General features: G+C 47.3%; 1 protein-coding gene across 1 annotated transcript; it reads right to left on the bottom strand.

Moving 5' to 3' along the window:
* Positions 1-10,242: 10,242 nt before the first annotated feature.
* On the bottom strand, positions 10,243-21,266 carry LOC148215695 (uncharacterized). Its single transcript, XM_088142559.1, has 5 exons — positions 21,170-21,266; positions 17,050-18,280; positions 15,762-15,888; positions 14,426-14,539; positions 10,243-13,303 (listed from the first exon to the last, which is right to left on the bottom strand). Exons 2-5 carry the CDS (start codon positions 18,094-18,096, stop codon positions 12,714-12,716), a joined length of 1,878 nt encoding a protein of 625 aa, XP_087998685.1. The 5' UTR covers positions 18,097-18,280; positions 21,170-21,266; the 3' UTR covers positions 10,243-12,713.
* Between the last annotated feature and the right edge of the window lie 1,409 nt (positions 21,267-22,675).

Here is a 22,675-nt window from a genome sequence, read left to right on the forward strand (position 1 = left end):
ATGCCAATTGGTCAGGACTTCTTTTATTGTAACAACAATAGTAACAGAACCTTGCATGTCTGAATGTGCTTCCCCCTCCCTCACTTTATCTGTGTGTGAACGAGGGAGAGGCTGGTCTGAGATGTTTCTTGGCTGGGGCTCAAGCCCCTTTTCTCTGACCATTGCTTTGGTAGCAATCCTGACATCGGTATGGTCCCTCAACCAAGTCAATTTGCTGGGCTGCACTAGATGAGACCTCTGCTTGACATTCTTCCTGCAGCCACTACAAATGTAGAGGAGTCGGTGGAGAAGCCGTGACATCAGCCCGTTTTAGTGGATCTTCTGATGTAGCACCAAGTGTGCCCTCTTGCTAAACAAACACCCACCATCCAGGCACTGAAAGTGATGCTCACCTGCACAGATCTGATGTTGCAAGAAGGGTGAACCAACCCCAGAGTTTTTGCCCCAGTCCTGGCACTCAAACGGTTTCTTTCCAGCGTGGACTTGTCACAAAGGGCCACTGGTACCACCATTAAGTAGAACTGAATCCAAAGGTGTTGCGAGAGGCTAGGTGTTCACAAGGCTTCTCTCCAGTGTGTGTCACATCATGTTGGATCAGAGTGGAACTAAGAGAAAAAGATTTCCCACAGTCATTACAACAGAAGAGACACTCACTGCTGGTGCTGGGTGAGAAAAGAGCTTTCAGAAAACCCGTTGGCGCACAGCCCACTAGAGTTGGGTGGCCAATAAATTTAAATTAATTTAATTTAATTTTTTTTTCTCCTGTGTGGATTATCTGATGCTAGATAAAGGCAGAGGTGAGAGAGAAATCTATGCCTTTATAACATGCTCTTAGTATATGGTTGGTAGAAATCTAGGCTTTCTCCCAGCCCAGCCTACCTCACGGGGAGGCTCTTGGGAGAAAGAGGAGGAGGAAGCATGATATATATCCTGCCTTGAACTCCTGAATGAAAGGCAGGATGCAAATTTAATAAATAGATAATCTAGGCAGCATTAATAGCATCTAATAGCATTATTGCAAATCTAGCAATCATGTTCTTCTTTGAACAACAGCCTTCAAGCATCTCAACAAGCTGCAAAGGATTGTAGTAGGATTGGAAATGGAATTCTTTCAAGACAGGAAAAAAAAGTATTTAACCTAAATATCTAAACAAGGAAATGGCTGAAGCCAGAAACCAGCTTAGGCAAGGAACCAGAAGTAGGCTGGTTAAGCCTAGAAAACCACTTGCCGTTATAACAACTTTTGTTATTATAAAAAAGAGCAACAGCTTTCTGGCCTAATTTCACAATGTGCTTCTCCTAGTCATCCTGCAGCTATCTTAAAATCAGGCGTTCCCTCTGCCTTCTGGCGAAGCAAATGTACCAGGTATCTTGATTAGATGACAGCCAGTCACAAACAGAAGATAGAGTTAATTGAGCTGCAGGCAATTAAGACGATGGATAGATTAGGCACTTCCGGGATATGTGATCATTCAGCAGTTCTGAACTCCAGGTACTCAATTTATGCATCTCTCAATCAATCAGGTCTTGTTGGAATGAGTTCTTCAGTGCCATCTTAGAGAGAATCCTTTTCTGTCTCTTTTTAACCTCCCTTTGATCCCTTTTGATGGCAGGAGGAGCAATATAAAATAAAAGTGGGTCTGGCCTGTTGCTTTCTTCTAGCCCAGCCTACCTCACAGGGAGGCTGTTAGGAGAAAGAGGAGGAGGAAGCATGATATATACCCTGCCTTGAACTCCTGAATGAAAGGCAGAATGTAAATTTAATGAATAGATAATCTAGGCAGTGTTTCTCAAACTGGGCATCTTTAAGATGTGTGGACTTCAAGTCCCAGAATTCCCCAGCCAGCATGGCTGGCTGGGGAATTCTGGGACTTGAACTCCACACATCTTAAAGATGCCCAGTTTAACACTGATCTAGAGGATGCAAATCCTGAGGTGTGGGATTTACACACACACACACACACACACCTTTTGCTATCCAGATATTTTGGCCCACAACTATGTTAGCCATAACGGTAAAGTCAAACACGACTCTTGGTGACGTTGCAATACACCCAAAGTTTTCTTGGCAACAATATGGAAGCAAGAGGTTTGCCATCGCCTTCATCCTGAATGGCTTTTCTATTCAAGAACCACCTAGATCTGGCTTCGCTCGGTGTTTTTGAGATAGGACACGGTCTTAGCCATGCTGGCTGAGCATCTGGGGATTTGTAGTCCAAACGGAGGGTGGGGAAAGGCAGGCCCACGGGGGAAGCGCTATGCTGGCCCTTCTCCTGGGGTCTAACCTGTTTGACAATGAGCGTAAACGTACCCTCGCTTTCCACCAGAAAAGCAGAGTGAGCCCAGGTGCCCAAGCGGTGGCTGAAACAGTGACATTTCAGACGTGTATGAACACAACGGCCAGATCCGTGTTTTGCCCACTTCCTGTGAGAAAAGGGGTTTCTTTCCTGCAGCAAAGGCGCACGGAGCCCCCGAAGCATCGCTGGTTGGGACACAAAGCGACAGGGCAGCGAAAGCAGGTTGGGACCAGGGAGAGGTACAGCCTTTATTATGTCTCCCCCTCCCCCCAAAAATACCCCACCACACTCTGCAGGAAGCGTATCCAATTTTTTCTTTTTCTTTTCCAATCAGATCCTCTATGATTCCTGTAACTTTTCTGGTCCCGCATGGCAAGTCTGTCACCCACCTGTTCCTCCGGTACAACAGTTGCTTTCTAACTAAGTGGAAGATTTTTGTCTTTTTTTCTTCTACCTCTTCTTTTTCCCGAGCGGACTCTAAACTTTTAGGCAGAAATCAACCGGTCGGGCCTTTCCAGAGCATTACACGGAGGAGAAATGAAGACAAACTCCGGTTCTGCTGAGTGTTTGCGAGCATGTGGTTATTCGTTTATTTAAACAGCTGACAACTTCTGTCTCTCCTAAGTTTGCAATGTAGGGGTCTGACTGTGCTACTCCTCATCCTAATTTTACACCAGTGTTTCTCAACCTCAGCAACTTTAAGATATGTGGACTTCAACTCCCAGAATTCCCCAGCCAGCATGCTGAGGTTGAGAAACTCTGTCTTACGCTTCCATTCAAGGCCAGAAAATTGGCTTATGTGTCACATGAAAATAACCCACATGAAAGTTTGGTTTCCAGTTCTGTCCAGGCCTGATAATGTTAGTTTGGCTGTCCTTAAGAAGCCCATATCAACCCAGAGCACAAATTCTGTTTGATAAAACCTAATGAAGATCCAGCTTGGGACCAAACAGCTGGATGTTCTTACAGGGCTCTGGATGTTGGACGTTTAACACAGGTGGGTTGAGGGAGAGAGGAGACAATCCGGAAAAATTATTTGCAATTCTCAATTTGGATCAGAAAAAGTGCTAGCTGAAAAAGGTGCTTTTTAAAAATATACCTGCTGCAGGATTCCAGGGTGTTTCAGGAATCTGCTAGATCTCTGTTCTGTTTCATAAGAGCAGCGACCATATCCAAAAGAAACACAAATCCTTTTGTATTGTGTGGTGCTCTATGATTTCCATGATCCTCAGTCCTCATAAACACTTGCATAATCCTTGATCTTTCCCTACTCCACAGAATCAGAGATGTTTAACAAAAGACCTGCTAGCATGCTCTTTAATGCACAGGTTCCTCCTACAGCTTAGTTACCTTATAGGTAACCCATAACTGTTGTAGTGTGAGTTCACTGAATTCACTAGCTCAGTGTTTCTCAACCTTAGCAACTTTAAGACGCGTGGACTTCAACTCCCAGAATCCCCCGGCCAGCATGGCTGGCTGGGGAATTCTGGGAGTTGAAGTCCACGCGTCTTAAAGTCGCCACGGTTGAGAAACACTGTACTAGCTGCTATTCCCACCATCCTGGGAACAGAATCCAAGATTTTTTTGCTTGGAACACTTATCACCTTGTTTGACTTTATAGCCCCACCAGCGGGAACCGTGTGCATTTTCAACACACCACAAATTCTCTGGGGTTACTTTTCAGCCTTCCTCCTTTGATTCAATGCCCTGAAGTCCCCAGAAGTTTGCAAAGGATGTATTTTTTCTCAATAAATTGTCCCCATAGAAGAGAATTTCTGTAGCTCAGGGCTGAACTGTGGAGTTCTTGGTGCTCTCTGAGCTCGGTTGTTTGTTTGCAGACATTTCATTACCCAACTAGGTAACACCACCATTACTAGTGAGTGTGGGGTTTGCTCTCTGTGTATATACAGTAGCTTGTCCTGCCAGTGTTGGTGGGGGTGTGGTTTTCTCCTTGGTCGTTCCTTGATTAGGGTATTGTTTTCTGCTTGATTGTTCCCAGCACTGGGGACAAATGAAGTTTCTGCCACACTCTCCATGTTGATTCAGTGTAAGTTTGACACAAGGGAGGATAACCAACTCCCAGAACCATTCCAGGCATACCAGGCAGGGGGAATCTGGAGTCAGCCCATCAAAGAACATGGAGGAAGCCATGAACCAAAGCAGATCGCTCATGGGAGTTCCAAGAATAAGGGGTCCCAGTTCTCCTCTGATTAAAAGCTAAAACTTTACACACAATCCTGGAAATAGATATAAAAGTCTGTTTTTCAACCTTCTTTCCCTTCCTCCATCTCACTACATGGTCCAAGGCCTTACACCACTACAGGTAATCCTTGTTTAGCAACAACTGGGACCGGCAACTCAGATGTTAAACGAAGCGGTTGCTAAGTGAAACTGCAACTGTGCTTATGATCTTACTTCAGCTTTCCTTTGCTTTACAGACCTACAAAGGTCGTAAACACGAGGACTGGTCACAAAGTTGCTTTTCATCACTGTCGTAACTGCAAACAGTAGCTAAACAAGCCAGCCACTAAACAAGGACTTTGTTGTTGTTTAGTCGTTAAGTCGTGTCCGACTCTTCGTGACCCCATGAACCATATTGCGCCAGGCCTTCCTGTCCTTCACTGCCTCCCTGAGTTTGCTCAGTTTCATGCTCATTGCTTCAGTGATGCTATCTAACCATCTCATCCTCTGCTGTCCTCTTCTCCTTTTGCCTTCAATCTTTCCCAGCATCAGGGTCTTCTCCAAAGAGATCTCTCTTCACATTAGGTGACCAAAATATCTGAGCTTGAGCTTCATTATCGATCCTTCCAATGAGCAATCAGGGTTGATTTCCTTTAAGATTGACTGGTTTGACCTCCTAGCAGTCCAGGGGACTCTCAAGAGTCTTCTCCAGCACCACAGTTCAAAGGCATCAATTCTTCGGCGCTCAGCCTTTTTTATGGTCCAGCTCTCACAGCCATACATTACTACTGGAAAAACCATAGCTTTGACTATGCAGATCTTTGTCAGCAAGGTGACGTCTCTGCTTTTTAATATGCTATCTAGGCTTGCCATAGCTTTCCTCCCAAGGAGCAAGCGTCTTTTAATTTCATGGCTGCAGTCTCCGTCTGCGGTGATCTTGGAGCCCAAATAAATGAAGTCTGTTACTGCTTCCATTTCTACCCCTTCTATTTGCCAGGAATTGATGGGTCCAGATGCCATGATCTTAGTTTTTTTAATGTTGAGTTTCAAGCCAGCTTTTGCACTCTCCTCTTTCACCCTCATCAAGAGGCTCTTTAGTTCTTCTTCACTTTCTGCCATTAGGGTGGTATCGTCCGCATATCTGAGGTTGTTGATGATTCTCCCTGCAATCTTAATTCCAGCTTGTGATTCTTCCAGCCTGGCATTTCTCATGATGTACTCTGCATATAGATTAAATAAGCAGGGTGACAGTATACAGCCTTGTCGTACTCCTTTCCCTATTTTGAACCAATCGGTTGTTCCATGACCGGTTCTAACTGTTGCTTCTTGGCCCGCATACAGATTTCTCAGGAGACAGGTAAGGTGGTCTGGTACTCCCATCTCTTTAAGAATTTGCCACAGTTTGTTGTGATCCACACAATCAAAGGCTTTTGCATAGTCAATGAAGCAGAAGTAGATATTTTTCTGGAACTCTCGTGCTTTCTCCATGATCCAGCGAATGTTGGCGATTTGATCTCTAGTTCCTCTGCCTCTTCGAAACCCAGCTTGTACATCCGGTAGTTCTCGGTTCATGTATTGCTGAAGCCTAGCTTGTAGGATTTTGAGCATAACCTTGCTAGCAGGTGAAATGAGTGCAATTGTGCGATAGTTTGAGCATTCTTTGGCGTTGCCCTTCTTTGGAATTGGAACGTAAACTGACCTTTTCCAATCCCGTGGCCACTGTTGCGTTTTCCAAACTTGCTGGCATATTGAGTGCAGCACTTTAACACCATCATCTTTTAGTATTTTAAATAACTCAGCTGGAATACTGTCATCTCCACTAGCTTTGTTGTTAGCAATGCTTCCTAAGGCCCACTTGACTTCACTCTCTAGGATGTCTGGCTCAAGGTCAGTGATCACACCAGCGTGGACATCAGGGACATTAAGATCTTTCTTGTATAGTTCTTCTGTGTATTCTTGCCACCGCTTCTTAATCTCTTCTGCTTCTGTTAGGTCCCTGCCTTTTTTGTCCTTTATCATGCCCATCTTTGCACTAAACGTTCCTTTCATATCTCCAATTTTCTTGTAGAGATCTCTAGTCTTCCCCATTCTATTGTTTTCCTCAATTTCTTTGCATTGTTCATTTAAGAAGGCCTTCTTATCTCTCCTTGCTATTCTCTGGAAATCTGCATTCAGTTGCTTATATCTTTCCCTTTCACCCTTGCTTTTCGCATTCCTTCTTTCCACAGCTATTTGTAAAGCCTCATCAGACAGCCATTTTGCTTTCTTGCATTTCTTTTTCTTTGGGATGGTTTTAGTTGCTGCCTCCTGTACAATGTTACGGACCTCCGTCCATAGTTCTTCAGGCGCTCTGTCTACCAAATCTAATCCTCTAAATCTATTCATCACCTTCACTGTGTACTCACAAGGAATATGATCTAAGTCATACCTGAGTGGTCTAGTGGTTTTCCCTACATTCTTCAATTTAAGCCTAAATTTTGCAGTCAGAAGCTCATGATCTGAGCCACAGTCAGCTCCTGGTCTTGTTTTTGCTGTCTGTATAGAGCTTCTCCATCTTTGGCTGCAAAGTATATAATCAATCTGGTTTCGGTATTGACCATCTGGTGATGTCCATGTGTAGAGTCGTCTCTTGTGTTGTTGGAAAAGAGTGTTTGCTATGACTAGCTTGTTCTCTTGACAGAACTCTATTAGCCTTTGCCCTGCTTCATTTTGTGCTCCAAGGCCAAACTTGCCTGTTATTCCGATTACTCCTTGACTTCCTACTTTAGCATTCCAATCCCCTAAGATGAAAAGGACATCTTTTTTTGGTGCTAGTTCTAGAAGGTGTTGTAGGTCTTCATAGAAGCTGTCAACTTCAGCTTCTTCAGCATCAGTGGTTGGGGCATAGACTTGGATTACTGTGATGTTGAATGGTTTGCCTTGGATACGCACTGAGATCATTCTGTCGTTTTTGAGGTTGTACCCCATTACTGCCTTTCCCACTCTCTTATTGACTATGAGTGCAACTCCATTTCTTCTAAGGGTTTCTTGCCCACAGTAGCAGATATAATGGTCACCCGAATTAAATTCACCCATTCCCGTCCATTTCAGTTCGCTGATTCCCAAGATGTCGATGTTCAGTCTTGTCATCTCATGCTTGACCACATCCAGCTTGCCTTGGTTCATAGATCTTACATTCCAGGTACCTCTACAATATTGTTCTTTACAGCATCGGACCTTCTTTTCGCTTCCAGATACATCCACAGCTGAACGTCCTTTCGGCTTTGGCCCAGCCGCTTCACTCTTTCTGGAGCTACTTGGAAATGTCCTCCGCTCTTCCCCAGTAGCATATTGGACACCTTCCGACCTGAGGGGCTCATCTTCCGGCGTCATATCTTTTAGCCTTTTAACATTGTCCATGGGGTTTTCTTGGCAAGGATACTGGAGTGGGTTGCCATTTCCTTCTCCAGTGGACCACATTTTGTCAGAACTCTCTGTCATGACCTGTCCGTCTTGGGTGGCCCTGCACGGTATAGCTCATGGCTTCACTGAGTTACGCAAGCCCCTTCGCCACGACAAGGCAGTGATCCATGAAGGGGAAACAAGGACTAGCTATGATGTAATGAAGCTTCTGGCTTGCCCCTAGTCTAGGCATTGTCTGCATTTCAAATCCAGTATTGGACTGCTACAAACGCTGGATTTGTCACACAAATTGGCATATTGCGGTCTTATCGGCCCTACCTGCTTTGGAACTTAATAAAACCCTGGCGGGACTAAAGTAGAAGATTTGGGATCTAGATATCCAAAATGACAGAGCCAAAGTCTCCCATCCCTTTTATAGCACAACTCTGATCTGTCCCTAGATATTTCTGTAACATCTTATATGCTCCACGGAGGGGACTATTTTACTTTATTGGGGCACTACCTATTAGGACAACAACTGGTAGAAAGCCAAACTTGATTTTGTTCAGACTTGGTGGTAGAATCTGTTTCACAAGGGCTATTAAAATGTCCATTGTACACCCACTGGCGATCAAGTTTAATACTTCCAATTAATCCCTCTAATTGCCATCATGACCAGGAGGCTGTTTCCCTTCTCTTGGGTGACCACTCTTCAGAAGCCTCTAAGGTGGTTGCAAAATTCTTATCAATAGCTATAGCTGTTAGAAACCGTCCGGTTCCTCCTTCCTGCTATTTATGGTTAGTGGTTAATTACTTTAAGATGGTGTGGTGGAATGCAATAGAGATCCAGGTTCTCAGGAAGGAGGGAAAGGGGGAGACAAGAGGCAACATAGGCCAGAGCAGGAGCATGGGAAGAAGAAACTTAAGAGAGTCACTCCCTAGATCAGTGTTTCTCGACCGTGGCAGCTTGAAGATGTGTGGACCCCAACTCCCAGAATCCCCAAGACTGGCTGGGGAATTCTGGGAGTTGAAGTCCACACATCTTCAAGCTGCCACGGTCAAGAAACACTGCCCTAGATTCTCCCAGAGTATATATCTATTAGGTTAGCATAGTACAGATTTAATCTGGCAAGATTCTGTCTACATGATAGTGCAAGCAATAAAGAACTGAACTTGGCTGGATGGTTTCCCTGCTGTTCTTGGGCTGGGCCTGACAGATGTTCTCGATATTGTAAATTTCTTTTTATAGTTACTGTATTGTATGCTGGTCGTTTAGTGTTTGATCTTGGACTGTAAATAAATGTTGATTGACTGGATTTGCCACAAGGACCGACAACAACATTAAAGCCCCGCTCAGGTTACCAAGCCCTTGTGTACATAACCCTTCCGCCCAGGCAGACAATACTGTATTTCCAACATTGCAACCATCTCCAATCCAAGTGCCTTCGCTTGACATACAGAACCGAAGCATTTCACCCACATTCACACTATCAAATTCCTCGCCAGTAAAAAATTCAGCACGCAAGCCTGCCAGGTGTTGGCTGCTCTAAGGGAGCAATAGTGCCTGCATCTTGCTGACCTCTTTAATCAATTAAAGTTGCGTCCCAAGGCTAGAGAAATAAGTTACTGTTCCTCTCTATTCTGAGTTGCTCAGGCTGCACTTAGAATATGGCACCCAATTCTGGCCACTGACAAACTGGAACGTGTAAAGAGCAGAGCAACCAAGATCATAAAGGACCTGGCAGGAAAATCTTACAAGAAAGGTTGGAGGCCCTTGGTATGTTTAACGAGAAGACAACAGCAGAGACAGTGTGTTCAAATACCTGAAGTTAGGGCAGAATTTTTCAGTGGTTCCAGAAGACAGAGCAAGGAACAATGAGTTTCAAAACAAGGAAGCGGATTTTGAGTGGACAGGAGATGTTTCCTAACAGTAAGTTGTTCAACAATGGAACAGCCTGGGAAGCTGGTGGTGACTCTGCTGGAAATGTTTAAAGAGAAACTGGGTGGGAATGCTATAGTAGTGGATTTCTGCCCTAGGAAGGGGTTTGCACCTATGGATCTCAAAGATTGCTTCCAAGCTTACATTCTACGATTCTAGGAAACACAGCTAGTCCATTGCTTCTGGAACCGCAAGCTAAAAGCAATGTTATGGAGACCATCAGTGTGTGTAGCCTCCAAATCTTACACCCACTATAAAGAGGATATCTGTAAACCGTTTTTAAAATGTAACTCTCTGTGGTTAGAGGCTGTGACAGTACTGTATATCGTGCCACAGAAGATAAAATGATTTATTCCTTTGTGTTATAGATCAGCCTTAGCTCACCTGCTATTTCCAGAACAGCCATGGAAGCAAACCAAAAAAATAAATTTTATTTCTCTCATATATGAACAATTAGCTCAGAAACATCGCTCAAAAGACACAAAACTCTCCAAGTGTGCCTCCTTCCTCTTCATATGGCTGAAAACCGGAGAGAATTCACAGTAGATAAAGCCCAATCTGGGAGTAATTGGGGTTTTTTATTACATTAATGATCTCTCACTGGCTCCACTAACAGAGAAAGCAGGCTGGAGAGAAAAGGTATGCAATATGGAATATGCCCCTCCTCCAGTAAGGATCACTTTAATGGTAGTCCTCAAGTTACAACCATTCGTTCAGAGACTGCTCAAAGTTACAATGGCGCTGAAAAAATGGACTTGCCACTGGTCCCCAAAGTTACAGCTGTTGCAGGACCTAGGCACGTGATTGAGATCTAGGCACTAGGCAACCATTTGCACTTACAACCAGTTGTCAACCACCCTGTGATCACGTGATCACCATTTACAACCTTCCCTGCTGGCTTGCCACAAGCAAAGTCAATGGGAAAGCCGGCAGGGGAAATCACAAGTCACTCGGGTAAGTCTTCCCCACCCACCCTGGCCTTTCTTCGCTTGCAATGGTAATGGGGAGTGCTGGGATGCAGTCACTAAGCAATGCAGTGACATGATGTCTCGCTTTACGACCATATTGCTTAGCAATGGAAATTCCAGTCCAAATTGTGGTTTTAAGTCGAGGACTACATTTCTCACAAACTCTAATTCGCATAAAGAGTAAGCGGTGGTTGGGGGAGGGTGGAATTGCATAGGTGAATGCCCCTTTTTTCATCTACTTTCCTGTGTATAGAAAAATCTGCAGTTTCCCCAAACTCTTGACAGAACAGTCCTACCAACTTTTCTCTCTCACAAACCATTTTATTCCACCTTCTGATCCTCTGAGACTGCACAGTCCAAAAACAGTACGGGCCTACAGTCTGTGCAAACAGGAGAGAGGAGGGCCTCCCTCAACATGCGATCTGCGTCCAGACTTTGACTGGGGGAGGCAATGGACAGAAGTATTTGTTTGTGGACAGTACCCCTGTTCACAACACTGATCCGGCTTGCACAACCAGTAGAGGGCAGCAAGGAGATACAGAAAACTCTTGCTGACATCTAGTGGTCATCTGGATGTTATAGTCCAGGTATGGCATGCCAACCTTCACACTTCAGTGTAAAGCTTAGCCTATGTGTTTATTTGATACTGGCTCACTGAACAGCCTCTGGCATTCTAAATATATGAATGTATCAGTGGCCAATAGGAACCTGGTCTTTCCCTCCATATGACAGGACTGTCAATCAAGCTCTAGAGGGGAGGCATGACAACCTTCAACTTTCTCCAACTCTGGTGGGGAAAATAACCAGAAAACAAATGGTGGAGGCTGTCTAATCAGGGTGTCCCAGTGTCATCTGGATGTGGAGCAAAGCAGAGCATGAACCACAAACAAAATCAAAACAAGATCTCACCCTGTTGCCTGTTCCTTGAATTTCTGAATGAATGAATCTGAATAAATCTTTGGGTTGGTAAACTAAACCCAAAAGATTGCAAGTGGGGGCCCTCTAGCTAGCTGCCTCCTCTCTCCATTTTTCCCATACTGCTTCCATTCTTTCTCAAGTCCAAAAATAAATGTTTCCATAGTAGCAATTTTTGAAAATACCCCATCAACCCCAAATCCCAATCAAAACCACAAATCATAAAAACTGGCTTAGGTAAACCTAGACCATCCACGTCACATATTCCAGGACCCAACATAGCCAAGGCTTCCTGCAGTACAACGTGCCCAGACTTCTCACCAGTCGAGACAGGTTACAGGATCATCATCACGGGTTCAGGGGAGAAAGCAAAGGTATTCTGTACAGGAGCAAATGCCCAAAATGGTCATGGACCTGCTGGTACTGGAGGAAGGTGGAATAGTCTCTGCAGCTTTTTCCACACCAGAAGGGATGTTTCTTCATGGCCCTCAATGGTCATCTAGTTTCGAATAGTGCCTGAAAGTTTCGACCTGCGTAGAGTTGGCCAAAGGCACAAGTGAACTGTTTCTGGGCTGCTAGGTTGGACCAACTGAAAAAGTGGCAGCCTTCCCAAAATGCTTCAGGGTACTCCGTAGTAAGTACCCTGAAGCATTGCCTGGCATTGAACAAGACTGCAATTCCTACTGAGCGTCTGCAGAGGATTATTCGGAAGAGTCTCATTGGTGGATTGGAGATTTAGATTAGTACAGTTCTCCCAGCTGTTCAGATGGAACAGGTCTCCATCACTCACAAGTCACTGGTCATCCCCTCCACCATCAGTTCCCTCACTCCATCTGCGGCCGTCGCTGTCCCCTGTGAGGAGCTCCACAATCTCTATTTTCAGGGCTCCCAGAATGGAGATCCAAATTCTGCTGCTGTGCACAATGCCCAGCCTGACGTTCCATAACTTCATTGGGTTCAGGGTCTCCACCATGGATCTCTGCATTCTCCAGGGTAGAGGTCCGCCCCTTGCTTTCCTTGTTGCTGCCACTGTTATTGATGTACTCGAAAATGCTGGGCGAGGTTAGAGCGGCGAGTGAAGTGCCTCCCACACTCTGCACAGCCATAGGGGCGCTCTTCTGTATGTACCCGCTGGCGCTGGCGCAGGTTGTAACTAAAGTAGAAGCCCCGCCCACGCGCTCTGCAGCAGAAAGGGCGCTCAGCAGAATGGATCTTTTGGTGGTGCCCCAACTTGTAGCGATCCCCAAAGTGCTTCCCGCACTTGGGGCGCTTACAAGAGAGCTCTCCAGTTTGCTGACGTTGGTGCCAGCCCAGCTCTGAGCGCTGGCCAAAGTTCTTCGGAAAACTCAAGCCCTGGTAAGGCTTCTCTCTGGAGTGGGAGAACCGGTGTTGAGCCAAGTCAGACTGCCAAGGGAATGCCTTGCCACAGTCTGGGCATGCAAAGCATGGCACGGTTTGATGCCGACGGGATCTAGCCCTTTCCCTGCTGGGACAGCTACCCTTAACAGCCGCATCACAACTGTCAAGAGGTCTTGGAGAAGTTGGTCCAGGTGGCAGGACATCAGTCAATTCCTCTTCCCTGCGGGTTGCCAGCAAGTCATCTCCTGAAAGCTCCACCTCATCTTTAAAGGGGAAGAAGAAGAAGTAGGAATTATATTCAACCAGGAGCAGTGTTCTTTTCCACTGGTTGGTACTCTGAAGTTCCAGTCAACACGAAACTAGATCCTGCTAAACCTCTGCCTCAGAATAAGGACAGACTAATTTCCATCTAACGTGGACTACAGATAGTCCTTGGTTAACAACAATAATTGAGACTGGAATTTCTGTCACTAAGCAATGCAGCCATAAAACCCAATGTCATGTGACCACATCACTTAGCAACTGCAATCCCAGCAGTCCTTGTTGCCCCTGTAAGCGAATCCACTCGGTCATTAGGCAAGGACCTACCCTGATCCAAGCCATTCCCAGCTTGATCTCTCCCAGCCCCAAACCTCGGTAAACTTCGGTAAGACCGCTTCCTCTTGAACTCCCCCCACCCACCTATCTCCCCTACATCTCTGCCCTTTTGGCTGCCCTGCACAGCAGCACTCCTTGGCGGCAGTGGCAAAAGCCCTGGGGCTAAAGTAGAGGCCCGGGACCTTCAGCAGTCTCAGCTGGCTGCTGCCACCCCTGGGCCTCTACTTCAGCCCCAGCGCCACCAGCACCATACCTCTGCCAAGGAGTGCCATCTCAAGCTCTGCGCCACAGCCAGCCACCACAGTGCAAAGCCCCGTCTGCCTCAGCCCCAGCCCGTGGTGTGAAGCCCCAGCCGCCCCTATGCCAAGCCCTAGCCCCAGCCGCAGCTGCCCCCACTGGCCTGCAGCCCTGCTGCCCTGCACTCCGCCAGCCCTGCTGACCCCTTTTTACAAACTTCACCATCTTCTCCCTCCCACTGCTGACAACACGCGCAGCCTGGCCCTTCACGAGGCAGTTGCTGGCCACACTAAGGCCTTCTTCCCAAGGCCGTGGGTGGCCTTCCCCAAGTTGCAGGCGGCCTTCTCATGAAGCTTAGGAAGGCCTTGGAAGAGGATGATGAAGGTCACCTGGGGGTGGCAGGGCTGGCAGAGTACAGGGTGGCAGGCCAAGGGAGTGCAGGGCAGCCAAAAGGCAGAGATGGTGGGGAGTTGAAGCACCCCTGCAGTTGGAAGTGTGAGTTTTGGGCACAGAAGAAAATCCAGTGAAGTCAGAAGCAACCTTTTCCTCACCTGCAATTTCTGGAGAAGGGCCTTTTGCAGAGTTCTGAGGTTCATGCTTGTACAGTTCGTGGTTCTTGCTCCTCCCCATTTTTAAGATGAGATCTGGCTTGTACATGGGAAATCCTATCAATAAAAAAGGAGAAAGGGGGCACAAGAAATGTAATTTTTTTAAAAAATCACAAAACGCCTTACAGATTATAATCCACTAGAACAAGGTTATGCAAAACCCAAACCTGTCTGCGTGTCAGGTTGGAATGTTTGAACAGTGCAAGCTGAACACAACCTCCAGTTTTCAAAGGCAACTCGACACTCAGCTCTAGGCTCAAGCTTATGGTGAATGAACAGATCAGCAGCATCTCCATTAGAAGATATCTAGCTATGCTTTGCAGCAACCAAGCTGCTCAGTGATATTACTGGGGTGGTAAAAGGTACCCTCACACACCTCAGCTGCACTCACTACAAACCCTGTAAGATGCCCCACACACACACACACGTACATGTGAACTGCTTAAAGTGCCCTTGTAAGAAAACATTCACAGCAAGCCAAAGAGACCCAACAAGGAGGCGAGGAGAAGAATCAGCCAGGAACCTGTGCTTCAGTAAACCAAATGGTGTATATTCACTGACCGTATCTCAGAGATAGCATGGCTGCCACGTTGAACTAGCAGGAGGGATAAATAATAAGTTTACAAAGATGGCTTTATCAAAAACATGCCAACGTCATGCTGTAATTTACAGGGTCTGCTTTTCCCTTGTCTTCTCTGTGTAATGTAATAGGCCCAAGGTATATCAGCTCTGGTTCTGCTTTTGCTCAGGGCTGCCAACAAGCGGCTGGGGCTCTTCTGGGAGCCCAGCATACGCTGAACATGTTTGCATCCTGAATAAGTCTATGTTGCATCTTCAAAGCAATTTGGTTGTTTTAAGTGAGCCAGGTTTAGGCCACACCACGACATAAGCCTCTTTCTGGCAGCCTTTCAAGGCAGTCCAGACCAGGAAACCAAACCAAGAATATAAATACTACATTTACGGTAAGGCTACAGTGACAGAATCTTGAAAGGCTGAAAGCGCCTCTCCCCTCCCTGCCTTTACGTTCCAGAGAACGAGGGCGAGTCAATTCTGAGACGCTTTCTCCATCCCCGTTCCTGCTTTGGACTCAGATTTCTCTTATCAGACCACTGTCTAGGCCAGTGTTTCTCAACCTTGGCAACTTTAAGGGGTGCGGACTTCTGAAGTCCGCACCTCTTAAAGTTGCCAAGGTTGAGAAACACTGGTTAGGCTGCAACTCTTCCTCCTGCCTCTCAAGGTTATTCTCACAGCCCATAACACTCTCCCATCCAACTCTTACCCAGTGCCTGGATATTCTCATAATTCTCCAGCATCACTTTTGTGTAAATCTTCCTCTGAGTTTCATCTAGGAGTCTCCATTCTTCCTCCGAGAAATCCATGGACACCTCTTCAAAAGTCACCAGAGCCTGAAACCATTCAAATGTTGAACAATTAAGACCCGACAGTGTATTTGTCAAAGTTCTCTTTCCCTGTTAGCTTCCATCTGTCTTTCCTTTAGTAACAGAAAGGTCTGGTATCAGACTGCTTCCTTTCATCCTGTGCTCACAATGTTTTCCAATCCCAGGAAGTGACTGGAATCCAATTAATATGCTTAACTTCTATTCAGTTATGAATGAAAACCTTGTGCCACACTAGCTTTCTGTCCTGTGTGTTTTTTCCACCAGTCAAAGTATTCAAACTAAAATATTTGATTAGTTGGGGAGAAAAAAACAGCTTCAGCATCTGGACACTGGGAAGGGACACCATTTTCTCCACTCCTGTGAGAATCCACTGAGAACATAGACATGATCAATTGTCTTAATGGACCACTAGTCTCCTTGCAATACAATTTAGTCGTAGCCCTGTTGTATGATTCCTTGAGAAGGCAGAAGCCACTACGTTCCTGACACTAAGAGCCAAAGATGTAATTTAAATGTTGCATTCAAATTAAGAATGGCTTGTATATTATTAATATACTAAGGCAGAACCATTAAAACATGCATACTTCCTTATATTGTTTAAATTACCAAAAAAAAAAATAGGAATACTGATAGAAGTCCAAAGAATATATATTAATCTGACATATCATTATAGTCCTGCAGCATGAGGAAAGGGAAAAAACCTTAATTTTAAAACATGCCAATTTCATTTGTTTATGAATTTATAAACCACCTCAATCCAGGCTACTGTAAATGTTGCTGCATCCATTTGTTATGATAATAATCCTTATTGCAAGAATGAATTTTTAGAAAGGGGATGGTTTGCCACAAAAAGATGAACGAGATGAATTCTCAAGGGCACATCATTGGGGGAATCACTCAAGAGCTCCAAGGAGTCAGATGACCCAAAAGATCCAATAGCAAGCCAACTCTCCCTATATAAGTTCCTGCTTCTCCAGAGTTCCTCAGTCTGAAAAATTTAAGAGCTGGTTTTCAGACTTTGGGAATTCTCTTGCCTCACTGATATGTTGTTTTTCAACCTCAAATAGCAATTCTAGCATCATCACCCTCCAAACCACTGAGCTGGCTTGGGTGGGCCAATATTAAGACACCATACCTCACCCCCAAATTGCCTTTACAATCTCTCACCTTTTTCCCATGTCTCTCAAGCAAAGAAAGTCCTGTCAAGAAATTTTCCACCAAGTCAACAGCCTGTGTGCAAGTCTCTGGGTGCTGCTGCCACACCCAACTCTGTATTTCCTTGGGCAAGATAGCCAAAAATTGTTCCAAGATCAGCAGCTCCAGAATCTCTTCCTTACTACGTCTCTCTGGCTTCAGCCAATGATGACAAAGGTCCAACAGTTGCCCGTAAGCTTTTTGGGGGCCCTCACCTTCTTGGTAACAGTACCACCGGAAACTCTGGCGGGAAGACTCCATGACAATGCCTCTTTCTTTCAAGATGGCCGTCTCTTTTTCCTCCTCATCTCCCTTATCTCCAGCTTTGAGATTATTACAAGTTACCTCTTTAATTTCTCCTTTTCCATCAGGATCTGTTAAGTGGATCACTCCTTCTCCTTTAGAATCTCCTGGTTTGTCTCTGGAAGCCCCACTGGCCTGGTTGTTGCCCTCTAAGGTGTTCTTGGATCCTTCTGCATTCTGAATATAGTTCTCACAGATCTTAACCATATCCATCTGGGTCACTTCAGTCTGAGTGGCCTTTTCAACTCTGGAGAGGCCCATATCCTCAACAGATTCTGTGAAGTCCTCAATCCTCCCTCCATCTATGACCATAGGTTGGGTCTTCTCTTGTAATTCAGGCATGATGCATCCCTTGATATCTTTTCCTAGCTCAATCCCAGATTCTGGTGATGACTTCTCTTGGAGTTCAACTTCTTCTTCAATAGTAATCACACAGTCAGGTCCAACCATCCCTTCAGATTTGGCCTCCTTCTCTTTAAAGGAGTCAAAAGCATTTTCAAATGAGACCACACAAATCTGAATATTGTCATCCAGCAATATCTTGGGGGGCTTTGCATTTGTCTCCTTGTACTGTGAAGTCGGCAGGAGGACCTGCTGCCAGACTTCCCAGTACTGGGGCCTCATGCCTGCTCCGCTTAGATCCATGCAGTCCTTCTGGGATGGTGAACGATTTAGGAACTCCTTAATTGTCCCAAGCGGAAGTGAACACTTCTCCATTTCCACATTGATTTGGACTTCCGGTTTCAGAAAGGGGAGAACTGAAGCAACTGGCTTAGAAGCACTAGGGAATCAGCTTTCTAGAGAAGCAGATGTCACCTCTTGCTAATTTTCGGGGCTGTTTATGTTCTACCCATGAGTAGACATCCTTGAGAAAAGAGATGAAGAGGATCCTTCCAGCCACCTGAAGGGAAGAAGGGGAGATATGTCTAGCCAAAAAACTTGGCAATTGTGAACCAAGGAATAAAATACAGGTAGTCCTCAATTAACGATGGCAATTGGGACTGGAATTTCCGGTGCTAAGCGATGCAGTCATAAAGCGCGACCACATCACTTAGCGACAACAATCCCTACAGTTCCAGTTGCTATTGTTAACTGAATCCCACAGTCATTAGGCAAGGCAACTTCCTGCCAGTTTCCCACAACCAAAGTCAGTGGGTGTCCTGGGTCAGTCTCTTCCTCAGGGCTCCAGTGAGGAGTCAGCAGATGAGCTGTCCCTGTTGGACTCTCAGGCGGCTGAGGAAGAAGTGGCAACAGAAGCACTTCAGCCTCGCAGCTCATCCCCAGCTTGCATCCAGCTGAATCTACTCAAGCCCTCAGGTCTCCAGAATCACCTGTGGGAAGATGCAGGCATCGGCTGAGGGCTGAGCTGAAGGAAAGGCGACGTAGTGCTAGGCTTATGGCACGCAGACATCTGACACAGGACTCTGAGTCTTTCCAGGATGCATCTGACAGTCTGCCAGCTGAAGATAAACACGAGGAGGACAGAGAGCCGCTTGTGGATGCAAACTCGTGCATACCTGAGCTGAACTGCTGACACTTTGGATCTGACTCCTTGGTTTCTTGACCCTTAGACTGGACTTTGACTTTCTGACCTCTGCATTCCTGACCCACGGCTTGTGTTTGGACTACGCTCTTTGGACGCTGAATCTCAGCAGCTTCTGGCCTTGCAGCTGCTGTAATCTGATCCCTGGCCAAGCCAGCACAGTGGGGAAGCCAGCAGGAAGTTGTAAGTCCCAGGCCAGCAGGCAGATACTGTAAGTGGATGCTGCTGGGTGGGGGAGGGAGCAAGGGGATGCAGGATGGGGTCGGGGAGGTTGCACGAGAGTGCAAGGGAGGATTGGTGAGAGGCACACCACAGGTTGGGAAGGGTGCACAAAGGTGTGAGGTGGTGTGCAAGAGGCACGATGCAGGTTGGGGAGGGTGCAAAGGGGCTGAGAGGTGCAACACAGGTTGGTAAGAGTGTATGAGGATGCACAGGGTACATGGGAAGTGTGGCACAGGGCTGGGAGGATGTGTGAGGGTGCACGAGAGGCACAACACGGGTCAGGAAGGCTGTGCGAGGGGTGCACAAGAGGCACAGTGCAGATTGGGAAGGGTGCACAAGAGGCACGGTGCGAGTTGAGAAGGGTGTGTGAGGGTGCAAGCGTGCACAGGAGGTGCTGTGTGGGTCTGGGAGGGTGCGCAAGGGTGCCTAAGAGGAGTGGCATGGGTTGGGAAGTGTGCAAGGGTGGGCAAGGAGCGGTGTGGACCTGGGAGGATGTGTGAGGGCACAAGGGGTGTGCAAGAGAAGTGGCGTGGGTTGGGAAGGGTGCACAAGGGTCTGTGAGGATGTGCAAGTGGCCAGCAAGCTGTAGGCGCAGAGGGGCTGGGGGAGAGTGTGCACGTGGGGGAAATTTATCCCAGCGACATACGACCTTCCCATTGACTTTCTGGGCAAGGCAGGAGAGAAGGCTGCAAATGGTGATCATCTGATTGTGGGGCACTGCAACCGGTCATAAATGCCACTTATCAAGCGCCCAGATTGCGATCACGTGACCACGGGGGTGCTGGGATGGCCAGAACTCCAAGGACTGGTCGTAACCACCTTTTCTTCAGCACCATCGTAACTTCAAATGGTGAACAAATGGTCGTAGGTCCAGGACTACCTGTAGAGCACTTTCAGGCAGGAAGCCACAAGGCACCCAAGAGAAGAGAACCAGATACTACAGACTCCTATAGCACCATAATTGTCACTAGTATTCTGCTCAGGGTGTCAATGGAGCGTGTGTAAAAGATGTCAAGATGGTGGCCATGACCACTCAGTCAAACTCCACTCCTAGTTTACATGTGTTGCACTCGTAACACGTTAAAGGAAGTGGGGCTTCACCATCTTGCCTATTTTGACCCCTTGCAAAGGTTTCTGCTTCTGCTTTACAACTAAACTGGTTGTCCACCACAACTTCCAACATGGGAGACATTTTTCTCCCAACTTAGAAGCTGGGGATAAAGCAGGGCTGTGCAACCAAGTTTCAGCCAAGATCAACACTTGGTTGGCCAACGGGTGCACTCTCCAAAGCAGAAGAAACTGGACAAAAATGGGTCAGCCCCAGAGAAAAACTAAATTGAGCTTAATACAGTACTAGATGCAAAATTGCAGATGATCGATTCCGAAGTCGGAAACCCCAAATCTTGAACCGGCCTTAGCAACTGCTCTCACTAGAAGAGGAGGAGTCCAAGGAAGACTACCATCCCCCCAGCGGCGACCCTGGTCTCCGTGGTCGGTTTCCCGGAGTGCCCCCTGCGAAGCAAGAGGGGGAAGGTAAGAGGGCGCCTGGATTCCGACCCAACCTGCAGGAAAGGGGCAGGGAATGAGCAGCGCTCCGCGCGATAGAAAGAGGCAAAGAGAGGAGGGGATAAAAGGGGCAGATGCCGCTGTTTCCCCTCCACTGGGGGAAAGGCGCATCGGCGGGAAGCCGGGGCGCTTGGATACCTCGCCTTCTTCGGATCCGGGAAAGAGGAGGGCGGAGGCGCGGCCGAACGGTAAATTCTTGGGATTCCGCGCGGGCAGCAAGCAAGCAGGGAGGATGGGCACGCGGGAACTCTTCTCCCGCTGGAAAGGGAGCCCTGGCAGGCGTGCGGCGCGCGCGGCACAGAAGCCCGGGCCGAGCCGCTCTTTCGCCCGCGGGGTCTCCTTCCAGCAGCCTCGCGCTCGGGCGCGGGACCACGTTGCTCCTGCCTCCTCCCGCGCCGCCGCCGCCGCGCGCGCTCTTCCCACGGGGTACCTGGACAAAAGGAAAGCGGAGTAACTCACCTCCCCCGGGAAGACTGGAGACTCTTTGGGGGGCCGGCGGGTCCTCGCAAGCCCCCTCCTCTTTGCTCCTATCAGGGGCCGGCGAAGGAGAACTCCCCCACCTCAGGAAATGAGCAAATGTCCCTCACTGATAAGACAAGACCTGCCCTCCCCTTCCGTCTCGCTGCACGTTGGGGCGGGGGAAAGAGAGAGGGGAGGTTAAGGGTTAACGATTTTGTGGGTTCTCTGAGCATGGTTGTTTTCTTGCAAACGTTTCGTTGCCCAGCTAGGTAACATCTTCAGTGCTTAGAATTATTTTCTATTATAACTATTTCTAAATTTTTTAATATGACTATTTTCGATTGCTAATATAACTCTTTCTAATACGACTACTTTCCTTGACTACTTTCCTCGGCAAAAGCGAAGCGGATCAGCGAAGGTCCTTCGCTGATCCGCTTCGCTTTTGCCGAGGAAAGTAGGTTTTCTCCTCTGCCCCCGCCCCGTCGCCTTGCATTTTTGAGCTCTCCAAAATTGCGCTCCAAGCCGGCGCCGAATCGTGCAGTGAAGCCCCCACGAGTTCGAGAAGATTCGGCCGAATGCAAAAGCGATGCCCAAACATCAGCGCCGCAGAGAAAACTTTTTTCTTCATGCAACCGCCTGCAAGGCAAGCCGCCGTCGGTTGGTGGCACCCTCTGCCTCGCGGAGAGAAAGCGGTGCTGTTTAGGGGGTGCCTGGCTCTGACCCTCTCCCGCAGTCCGGTCGGGGGCGGCTTTCGCCGGCTTGAGAACTACACCCAGCCCATTCACACGCTAGAGGCGGCTTGTGTGTGTGTGTGTGGGGGGGGGGGGTGTTAAGGAGCGAAGGGGGCTGAAGCAGTTGCAAACATTAACGCACCCCCACTTTGCTTCTTGAAAACCAACTCCAGGTTGCCGATAGCTCAGGGACTTCCAGTGAGGATGGAGAGCGGGCAGCCGCTCATTGCGGGGACCTTGCGGCCGAAGGGCAGCTGGATGCAGGATCCAGACTGCCTGTAATGCTCTCTGGATCAAAGAAAGATCTGGAGATTATCCTCGTGCATTCCGGACAGCTGGTTTGTGGGTTTTGGGGGTCCCTTCCTTCCTTTGTGGATCCCTTAGGGGTCACCGGGCCCCAAAAGGTCTCCCTCCTTTCAGGATCACCAGACGCTTAAAGAGATCCCGGACGAGCCCCCATTTCTGTTATTGTTGAAAAGACATTGGCCAGACATCTTGTCTCCTTAAGTGTCAAGGCCATAAAGATATGGGAGGAAGTGACCCCAATCTGCTAGCCTTCAGAACACCCTTTTGCTGCTCTGGTGATATCTCTGCATTGCATGAAACAATAAATATCAGAAGATCAAAGGGGGTGCCCTGAACTTTGACTAGCAACCAATAGGTCATCGGGAAGATATGTTTCCCCCAGTAATAAGGAGGATCCCAAATTTATGCCAATTTTAGCCAATCAATTTGTTAATTGCTGTATCTCTGTGTAAGAAACATGTATAAAATC

This window comes from Python bivittatus, unplaced genomic scaffold, assembly GCF_059951505.1.
Source record: "Python bivittatus isolate LINGU-HERP-01145 unplaced genomic scaffold, Pbiv_v1 ctg000440_np1212, whole genome shotgun sequence".
NCBI lineage: Eukaryota > Metazoa > Chordata > Lepidosauria > Squamata > Pythonidae > Python > Python bivittatus.